The sequence below is a fragment of the Adiantum capillus-veneris genome, chromosome 26 (genome assembly GCF_014529385.1).
Source record: "Adiantum capillus-veneris isolate H3 chromosome 26, ASM1452938v2, whole genome shotgun sequence".
Lineage (NCBI taxonomy): Eukaryota > Viridiplantae > Streptophyta > Polypodiopsida > Polypodiales > Pteridaceae > Adiantum > Adiantum capillus-veneris.
This window is the reverse complement of record NC_140956.1, coordinates 25,002,528-25,013,210: the sequence shown is the minus strand read 5'-3', so window position 1 is coordinate 25,013,210 and position 10,683 is coordinate 25,002,528. Positions and strand designations below refer to the sequence as shown.

Here is a 10,683-nt window from a genome sequence, read left to right as displayed (position 1 = left end):
CTCAGTCCTTAACTGATATGTATCCCACTATCAACTCGAAGGAGCTGTTGTATTGTTTTGCTTTCGGTCCCACAGGTCATATTTGACCTCCGTGGACGATATTCAATCTCTCTCTCTCTCTCTCTCTCTCTCTCTCTCTCTCTCTCTCTCTCTCTCTCTCTCTCGCAGCCGTTTTTGACCTAGTAGACAATAGTTCACTCTTACGATCATAACTTTTGCATACGAACTCCAATTTAGGTGATCTATAGCCTCAATCAAAGAGCATGATTCCCTCCACGCATTGATGTAAAGACAAAAAATTTCAGAGTTATGGAAGGATTTTCTATAGTAGCATTTATAAAGTGAATAGGTTCGGAGAAGTTGACTCTTACCTCTTATTTTACATACAATGTCTTCTGGCACTTGCAAGGGTTCTTCTTCTTCAATAAGGTCCACAATCATTGTAGAAAATGATCCAAAATCTCCTAAGTGTGGAGATAGAAACACAACCACTCAACCAACGATATCGAAAGCCATGATCATGGCATACTACTGGCAACTCTTTCATTTTATTCCATTACGTTCAAGATTCCTCCCATCATCATGTCCTACCTTTCGGAAACGGGAATGCATCATCTGCTGTCTTTCAAAAGTAGGAGACAGGTTTCAAGCCCAACTCCTTTAGATGAGGATTCCTAGAGCAATCTCATAACCACTCAAGTTGGTACACGAAGGTACTACCACTGCTTCACTTTATTTTATTAAAAAACCCAATCGTCTGGTCGTTCCTTGTTGGTGTTCGTCAAGTGCTGCCGCCTCTTCGCTCATGGCCTCACCTCCCTTGTCACGGGTCTCCACCTGCTTGTGAGCAATCACTGCACTGCGGCACCCTTCTACTCCGCAACCATTAGCTTTGCCAGTGCCATTTTTTGTTGATTCTTCTGCGGGACCCCTTCCTTTCCTTCTTGTTTGCCAAATGGGATCTTCCATCATTCTCTTTAATAAAAGATTAAACGAGAACGGATCCCCCCTACCTGGTATCGTTGCAAGAGGCCGTAAATAAACAAGGTGAAGACTTAGGGGCACTTGCAATGGAGAAGGGCATGTTAAGGGTTCTTGTGATTGAGAATGAGAATCTAAAGAGGGCACTTGAGATGCAAACAACATGTTTTAATGCAACTTGAAAGGGCAATGAATTAACTATTTACAATGGCTGTCACACATCACCAAAGTTATGTTATGCACTGGCTTCGCAAAACATTTTGAACGTTCAGCAGAAGTTGGCGCGAGCAAGCTGCGATGGTCTGGATACTCACGCCCCACCATCCTTCTCTCGGTAAGCATTTTGAGAGAGAGAGAGAGAGAGAGAGAGAGAGAGAGAGAGAGAGATGCTGCATGGGTGGTAAGAGCTTGATCCTGGTTGTGTCATACAGCAGTTATGGCGAGTCTTAGGCTTGGTTCAGAAGCTCCTTCGGTTTCCGCTGCCTTTGCTCTTGCAGCTCACAAGGGAAGGCGGAAACTTGCAAGCTTCAGATGTGATCCACTATGCTGGATGTTCATTGGCAATGAGCTTGGCCCTCTGGAAGGGCTTCATCTTTTGGGAGGCGGGGGGGACTTTTGCCCATTATAATGGTGGCAGAAGTCCTGCAGTTATTTCCTCCAATGGACGATGGCACAAGGTCTACATGCCCCTTCTCTACCTGTTTCCTTTGCCTCATCTAAAACCAGAGAGACACACACGGGGAGAGAGAGAGAGAGAGAGAGAGAGAGAGAGAGAGAGAGAGAGAGCTTTCCATGCTTATATCTGCTGTGTGCCTTGCCATGGCGCTCGCTTCTACTTGTGACTTGCCCCTGTGACATATCAATGCCGCCCATCATGGGCCTCTCTGTTTGCACTTGACTTGTAGCTTGAGGTGCTTGGTGGGTTTCTTCATCATCGACTTGTCCTTTTTTCTTGTGGATCTTCAGGCAAGTTTTGATTCAATACCTCTCTCCTCGGTTGCTTCATCAAACTTCTCCTACGGCTTTGAAGATTTTTTATGCCAGGTTTGATGAATGATCAATGTCCTCCTGGGCGGTGTGTTTCCAACTTTTGATGCAGTTTGTTGTGCGGTGGAAGTGCAGTTTGTTACTAAAGTGCATCTCTTGACCTTGGAGCCATTTGAAACACAGGCTTACCAAAAAAGATTGTTAGAGCAAATATTGTTCGAACTAGTGGGGCGTTACCATATGTGCAAAGGGGGGAGAGAGATGCACGAGAGCAAATGATCGCGCTACATGAGACAAAGGAGAAGGCAAGCTTTCCATTAAAGCTGTGAACCTGCACCCACTACTCTCACACACACACACACACTGTAGGTCACAATAACTCACAAATTAGCCTCCTCCCTCAGTTGGGCGTCCCCTCTTGTTGACGGATCTGGCAAAAACCCTCTAGAGACGCCAAGTGTCCAATTTGAGTTAATTCCCTAGTTCCCATCAACTTATAAAGTTGTAAGTGACTTGCCGAGTGGCCAAACTTCCATTTGGCGCACACAAGCTTCCATACTTATTAGAATGTGCTAATTGGCCCGACCAGTTCTAGACTGATCGACCTAGACTCTCGATGTGAGAAACCTGTCCAGCCGCAGCCGTTTTACACTGGCCATGCAATGTTCACTTGCACCTTTTCAAGGGTTCCGGGCGAACAAGTAAAAATAAAATAAATAAAAATATGTAGTACATATTTAAAGAAGACAACAGGAAAAATACACCTCTTGGTGACACACCTCACCCTTGAAATACTGCAAGCGACCTCGCTTGCATGCCAATAATGCATGCTGATATCTCTTGATATCACATATATTCTATGGTGGGAATCCAAGATATACATGCTTCCGGAAATGTAGCATTGGACGATTAAACAATCCCACCAACTTGGCTACTACACATATATCAAACATAGAAGTCTTCTGGTGTACTTCAAGCATAAACTTCTCTACACAAATTTTGTACGGAAAGAGTAGATACAATTGCTTAACTACTCCGAGCATCATGAACCATGCTCTTACCTTGCTCCAAAGGGCTACATCAAGTCACTGTGGGTTCCATCTGAAAGGCTTCAAGATACATTTGTAATAGTTGAGGTGAATCAACCAATTCAGACTCTTCCATCCATTTGGCATCCAAGGATGGATAGTACCAAATAGCGTCTTGCAATCTTTCCTCTAACCTTCCTTTCTTTATGTGCCAATATTTGTTCAGGAACAAGAGAGCCGGCAAGGAAGAGTAGAGCTCGGGTAAGAGAAAAGCCTTCTCTAATACATATTGCAAGCTAAAGAAGAACCTTAAGAACCTCAAGAACTCAAGGACGCAAGAACCCAAGAACCACAAGAACGCAAGTTCCTCGTGGACTTAAGTACCTAAGATCTCAGTGTATGGTCATCACCCGAAGTGGAATGGATACTTCGTGTGAAGGTGATGAGCATGGAGGTGGCGAAGAAGAATTTTTCCCACCAGGAGGTTTTTTCGACCCTCCCCCCTTCCCATCTATGCCAAGGGTTGCACCAAATCCTATGGAGGCTTTGGTCAAGACGATGATGGACATGATGTTACAACAAGAAGCGCAACGTGCCTTGGATCGCAAGCGCGAAGAAAGAAAGGCAGCCTTAGAGCGTGAGCGCGAGCAAGCGCGCTTGGCGGCCGAAGAAAGACGGTTAGCCTTGGAACGCGAGCGCGAGCAAGCGTGCTTGGCGGCCGAAGAAAGAAAGGCAGCCTTGGATCGCGAGCGTGAGCAAGCGCGCTTGGCGGCCAAGGAAAGAAGGAGAGAATTGGATCGCGAGTGCGAAGACAGACGAGCGGCCTTGGAATTAGAGCGTGAGGCGAAGAGAGACCAACACATGCAAGAGTTGGTCCTACAAGTACTTAAGTTGAAGCCCGAGCCGGTCAAAGATGTTGGTAGTTCATCAAGTAGCACAAGCAGAGATTCGGACTCCAACAACCCCGTCACGGAGAAGTTGACATTCAGCAAGTATGAAGGTAAGATGGATGCTAGTGTTATTCATTCTTGGCTGCATCAATTTAATGCTTATTTTGCGACAACTAAGAAGACATGGAATAGCAAGGTTTTGACGGCAACCATGTACCTTGCCGGTGATGCCATTAATTGGTATCATGCATGGCAAGAGGCACAGTTGACCGCGCACCTAGAGGAAGCCGAAGAAGGCGTGCCCCTTTCCTTCAATTGGGCCGACTTCTAAGACAAGCTCAAGGCGTGGTTTATGCCTCCTCAGTACCTAGCGCGGTTAAAAGAAGATTGGCGCAATCTCAAGCAAAATGGTATGCCAGTCATGTCTTTTTCTAACCGTGTTTTGTAGCTCGGCACCCAACTACGCAAATTGGATGATGAGCGCAAAGAGGCATTTCTTTTTGGGTTGGACGAATATATCAAGTTTGATGTAGAAGTCTTCGATCCCGTGGATCTCAACAAGGCGGTAGCAATTGCTCTTTCCCAAGAGATGCAGCACAAGGGAAAGCCTAAGGAGAACAAGTCTTCTCAAAGTACCTCTCAGATCCCTCAAAACGCTAAGAATGGTAAGAACGGTACCTCTTCTAGCCAATCTTCCACTAGTCTTTTGGAAAAGAACACTCAAAATGAATCTAAGGGTAAAGCTAACACACTTGCTAAACCTAAGCTCACCCCAGATGAAAAAGTTGCACAAGGAATCATAGGAGGATACATCACGGCAAAAGAACAAGTCATTTATTCTAAGGAAGGTCGATGTTATCATTGTCACGTCAAGGGTCATATAAAGAAAACATGTCCTAAGATTGAATCTAACGAATCTAAAGAACCCACAGAACCCGCATCCTCTGTTAATGCCATAAATGAAAACACTCGTGTGTCCCAAGTTTCTCATGATCCTCTCATTGACGAGTCTCTCATGAAGTGTTATGGTCATGTGAATGATCAACACATGGTGGTCTTGTTTGATTCTGGTAGTATGCATAATGTGATTGGTGATACTCTTGTCGAAAGAGCTCGCTTGGAGGTTAGCAAGTTTCAAGGTGTTGGGCTTTGCTCCCGGTATGGACTCTCTCATTACACGAGAGTGCCTTGATGTGTTATTCACTGTTCAACAAGCGTCCTTCCGCAGAAAATTTGTAGTATCTCTTCTTTCAGGATGTGATATGATTCTCGGCATTCGATGGTTTCGTGAGCATAACCCTCTCATTGATTGGGCAGACAATACTCTCACTTTCAATGCTAAAAGTGACTCTCCCATTGTCATTCGTGGGGAGGAAGTTGTTCATTCTTCACCTCTCATTTCTAATGTGTAGGTGAAGCTTGAAAAGAAAAAGGAGAAGGAGACTCTCTTAGTCTTTTCTTCTCCAAAGCACGATACACATGATTTGCATGATACAGATGTGATTATTCACAAGCATAATGATTTTCATGATAAAGATGTGATTGTTCACAAGGATGATGGTTTAGATGATGATTTGTCTAGTGAAGCTAACCTCATTGCAGATATTCAATCACGCAGAACCGATCTTGGCTCTCGAGTCGAGGTCCAAAGAGCCAATTCAAGAAGTATTGTGTGTTCGCATGATTAGTCAACACGCATTGTTCGAGTGTTACATTCGTGGCGGTTTCTTGTATTTTTATCACCGTCTTTGTGTGTTCCCTTTCCACAGGCATGTCGTATTGTACGATGCACATGATTCACTGATGAATGAGCACGGATGAATGCGGATCACTATCGACAAGAAGAAATGTTTGCAGTCAAGGAATTCACATTCCATGTCTCTTCCTTGGTATGACATAGTCTCAGAAAGAGTACAAGAAAGATTGACCATCAAGCATTAGCATTTCCATTGTGATTTGCCACAGTTGATAGATTTAGATCATAAAGTCAAGTTTCGATCCCTTTTTTTGCGTGTGTTTGTTGAACGCTTTAGCACTTCACTACTTTGCTCCTCTGCATTGCATGCACAGTCTCTTAGGAAGATTAGTATTTTTCCAGTCACTTTACATGAAATGGATATGTTCATGATTTTGTGTTGGAAGTGGTTTCAGGAATTTTCCTCCTCGAAGATTCTTGAAGAAGCTGGACCTACGTCCATAGACGCAGTTGGACCATTGAAGCAGCCACATATCACTTTGTGTCGCTTTCGGCACGGCCCAAAGAAGCAAGCATTACAGACCTTCATGAAGTTTAAGTATCGCACGACCCACACATCAGAGTTGGCCGACGAAGAGTCCCCCTAGGATTCCAGACAATGTTGGCGATCTCCCTCAACGCCATACAGTTCGGTACCAGTACCTCACTTTGAAAAGGAGGGGATGTCACGTGCACATCTAACCTTATGCACACGTGGACAAGCTATTTCAAGTCTATGGTTCAAGTCAGCGTAGGAAGTGTTTTGACACCTTTGTGAGCTTGTGCGCAAGCCATGCATGTCCAGGCACTTAGAGTAGTTGCATATCCTCTGGCTGCACACAGCATGATCATCAGCATTACAATCAGTACCCATCATGAGCATTTTACAGTGCACAGAACTCATTTCCCCTATTTTAGCCATTTTTCACTTATTATAAGTGATTTTGTTGGGAACACAGTGACATAAAAACCCGTTTCAGCCCTCTGAAACCCCGAAACCGCGAAACGGCCAAAACGTTTCGGCGAAACGTGCGAAACAAGTTGATTTTTTCCTTTTTGTCCCCTTTTGACCAGTTAACTTCAAACCACCCGTTCCGGGATTTTATAAGCTATGCACAAAGGCCGCCTCAAAAAATCGATAGATTTTTTGACCCTCACGCACATCGAATAATGTCTCTCTCTCTCTCTCTCTCTCTCTCTCTCTTTATGAACCTTACACGTCAGCATGGCCCCCTCATCTTTACCTTCACATTGTTGCAGCTCGCTGTCGACTTATCTTGTTCACTCGTGACTCAAATCTCACATCTACATTTTGGTATTTCATGTCTTTACAGATAAATTTGTATCTATATTCAATGTATAATTATACGAACATACATATAAAACAAAACCTGTGTTTCGCTTTCTTTGAGCTCCGAAACGAAACGTTTCAGAAACCTTGAAACCCCGAAATGCACGAAACCCCGAAACGTTTCATGTCACACTGGTTGGGAAACTGGGTAGGGTAAATTTGCTAAGTCCTATAAAAGAAACCTAGCACTAGCACTATCTGGCAGAAGAGGTAGAAGAAGTACCTACACTTGCAGTGCACCTTCTCAACAAGACCGACAGATTTCCTTAGCGTTTTCAGCCATCAAGACCAGTCAGCGTTTTTCTACAGCAGACTAGCCTTGGCGTTTCTGCAGCAAATTGCATGGCGTTAGCAGATTCCCAAGATCAGCCTGGCAATTTTTGCAACTTGCAGATTCCCGGCGACAGAATCAGCCCTAGCATCAGCGTTTTCTATTTTCAGCTCTTAGACTCCGCAAGAACAGCCCCAAACCTTGCAGATCTCACCTACCTGCAGCAGATCCTCGCCGCACGGTCAAATCAGCCTGCGTTTTTAGTTTCAGCCCGTTGTTCACAGATTTCAGCATTTGCGTTTTCAGCGCATCGTCGTTGCGTTGTCGCCATCGCCGTCCTCGCCGACATAGAGTCAGAATTCAGTAGTTAGCAAATTTGCAGAATTCAGCCTCTAGCGTTTTTAGATTCAGCCCGTCTCGTCGTCGTTATCATTGTCGTCGACATCGTCGGCAAGTCCTTTGCATCTAGACCATTGTACTAGATTTGTGCAATCAATAGCATAGAGCTCTCTCGCCATAGAGAGTGGGGCCCTTGGAGGAGGGTTTGACAACAGTCTGGTGTCGTATTCTCTTCTCTCTCTCTCTCTCTCTCTCTCTCTCTCTCAGTCTCAGCACCTTCATTCACATTGTCATTCACTTTGTTTGTGATCATTTGCACTCTCTCATTAAAGGAACGGAAGGCTCTCCCTTCCGTAACTAAAAGGAACTCTTGAGCACAGTTCGGAGCACTCATCTTGAGCAAAGTTCATCATTCACTTCCGCTGCACCTTACAGTGTGAGATCATCCCCAAGAAATATCCCCGTTTTCTTCAGTGTAGAACACCTCTTCAAGAAGTCCTGCTTCTTTTCCATGGAGGGGAAACGAATGATCAATGCTCTCTCCTTTGAAGTCTCCCATTTCCTTCTCTCTTCTTGCCCACCCTCCATGTCTTTGTGTGAGTAGCCTCACTATCCATCATGAAGAGAAGTTCCTTTATTTCCCCCTCCACATCATCCCGGTCTTGTAGACCGGTTACTCGTATATGTAAAGCTCTAGTCTTCGTCTTCTGCTCTTCTTCTAAGGTCATGTTGATGATTGTGGGAGTGTGGATTGTTGTTGTTCCTTTCCCTTTCCCTTTCTTGGCGACTTCTATCCATTTCTCGGCGTCATCCACCTTCTTTTGTGTCTTCGTGATCACATCCACCCACGAAGATGTTTTTGCCTTATGTTGCTTCTCTTTCTCCTTGATTTTCCGTACCTGTTCTTTGATGACTTTGAGTTCCTTTATCATCGAAGGTTGGATTTCTCCTTCTTCAAGTCCACCGCTTGCTCTAGTCTCGACAAGCTCTCGCTTGAGGGTTGAAACCTCCTCTTTAAGTGCTTGTGAGTCCGCCTTAAGTGCTTGGATTTCCGTGCGAAGGTCCTCTTTCTCCTTTTTCCATCGCTTGCCTTCATTGAAAAACATTTGGGGAAGGATGGTGGACTTCTCCTTCCACCATCCTTCCGTCTCCATTTTCCATTCCTTCATCTATTTTTCCATGTGCGTTATCCGTTTGTTTGTGACCATGAACGTTGCCTTCGTTACTATCGGGGGAGACTTGCATATTGGTGACATCGTGGTTTCCATTGCTAATCTGAAGTAACCAAGCACCCCCTTTGCTTGCAGTGAGCAGGGGTCTGCTTCAAGCAAAGCCTCTGCTTGTAGAAAATTAAAACAAACGCTAGGGGTAATTGAACCTTAGCCAGAAGAGCTACGGGCTGAGACTTATTGCGTGTGAGACCTGCTGCATTAGCTGTACGACCCTGTTGCATCGCGCGACCTGCTGCACCTCAGAGCTGCGCGACCTGCTGTCTGCCCTGCGCACGTAGCTGCACCTGCACACCTGCGCGTCTCACGCACTTGTTCGCTGTTCGTGCAAACCTTAAACCTGCGCGAGCCCCTTCCCCTTTGCTTCTGTTGAGAGGGCCCGTTGCATAGTCACTGAAATAAATTCATTTGGGAAGCGAAGCTTGAGAGAAAGAGAGAAATTAAATAAAATGTTATATCAAACGTCTTCAAGAGGCCAAAAATGACGTATGAGACCAAATTGATACAATCCTTGTGGATCTAATCCAATGTCTAGGTAGAAAAATAAAATTAAGTAGAGCGAAAGACTAAACTAGAAGACTAAAATCGTCAGATTGAAATCGTCATCATCATCATCAATGCCCGAGGATGCCCGACATCGGGCGTTGTCCGAGAAAGTATGGCATTGATTGTTGAAAAGCTTCGTCAATGTCCGTCTTTGTAAATAGTTGTATTGGGTGTCTCCCATATCGTGCTAGAATAGTGCTGATCCTCTGATGGAGCCTCCATCGATGTCGTGGTCGCCCTCGTAGACGTGGGCGTCTAGCTCTCCCGAGCTTAGTGGCTCTTTCACTAATATACCTCTGGTATAAGTGGGATCTGAAGTTTGTTGTGAAGCATGCTCATCTTGCTGCTGAGTCCTTGCTCTCGTCAAGAGACTTTCCCTGTGTCTGCGCAGCTCTAGTAAAAACAACCCGAGGGATCTCTGATCCTGATATTTAATGACTCTAGCCAACGGTCCAAAGCCCTCTCGAATAGACAATGAAAGGGGCCTCGTATCTCACAGTAGACCGGACAATGACAAATGTGGTGTAACTCTGTCTCTAGCTCTATATGACACAATTGGCATATCCTAGTTTTTGCTGGTCCTCTTCTAAATTTGCAATCTCTAGCTGATGCGATGATGTGCGCATCCGACCAATAGCACATCGTATCCCATAGGATAAATGAGTGTCCATTTAGGCCGGTCTGATCACATATCCATCCTCTGTTAGTTGGAGAAGATGCTCTCTATAGAAAGCCATCTTCATGCCCAACTCTTGTACCGGCTGTATCCATGTGCTTTTGGTATCTAGTTGAATCAAATCCTGATGTATAAGTCTAGTAATCTTTGTCCGTGTGAGAGAAAGGGAAGCCGCATTCAAGGAGTACTGGAATGGGGGCAGTCTATCCATGCTGAAGCCATGGGACTGAAACCATGATGTCATCTGCCCATAGCAGCATGTTGTGTCCCCTTGTAGCGCTTGCTGTCGGGATGACTTAAGGGCTAGCCGAGCATATCTGTCTCTGGGGAGGTCGCATAAATTATGCATGAAGGAATCTGATCTAGTAAGGGCCTCAACTACGAGGGGGGGTAGCTAGCTCGGCTCAAATAATCTCATGTGGCACTGAGGCCTTAGCCCGAATCATCCGAGAGATCATAGAGACTAAAGGCCTCTCCATAGTACATACATCTCCATCCATCAATGCTATCAGATCTTCCATGGTGGTCCACTGAGGGTCCCCAAATCTGAACCCCAAAAAGCATAGCTGAAGCCACTAGAGCGAGAGCTTCGTTCGAGGTTCCTGAAAATGAACCTGCGGACACATCTTCTCCGATCCTCCCAAGGTTGC

The 10,683-nt window shown here is 45.2% G+C and overlaps 1 protein-coding gene across 3 annotated transcripts in view; it reads left to right on the top strand.

Moving 5' to 3' along the window:
• The first annotated feature begins 1,172 nt into the window (after positions 1-1,172).
• NBS1 (nijmegen breakage syndrome 1) overlaps positions 1,173-10,683 on the top strand; it is a 144,625-nt gene continuing 135,114 nt past the window's right edge. The window contains exon 1 of one of the 3 annotated variants that reach the window (XM_086501170.1): positions 1,173-1,315. In XM_086501170.1, coding sequence (XP_086357296.1) covers positions 1,279-1,315 — 37 coding nt within the window. In that variant the 5' untranslated portion in view covers positions 1,173-1,278. The remainder of the gene's footprint in view (positions 1,316-10,683) is intronic. The other 2 variants (XM_086501168.1, XM_086501169.1) reach the window with 2 other exon arrangements.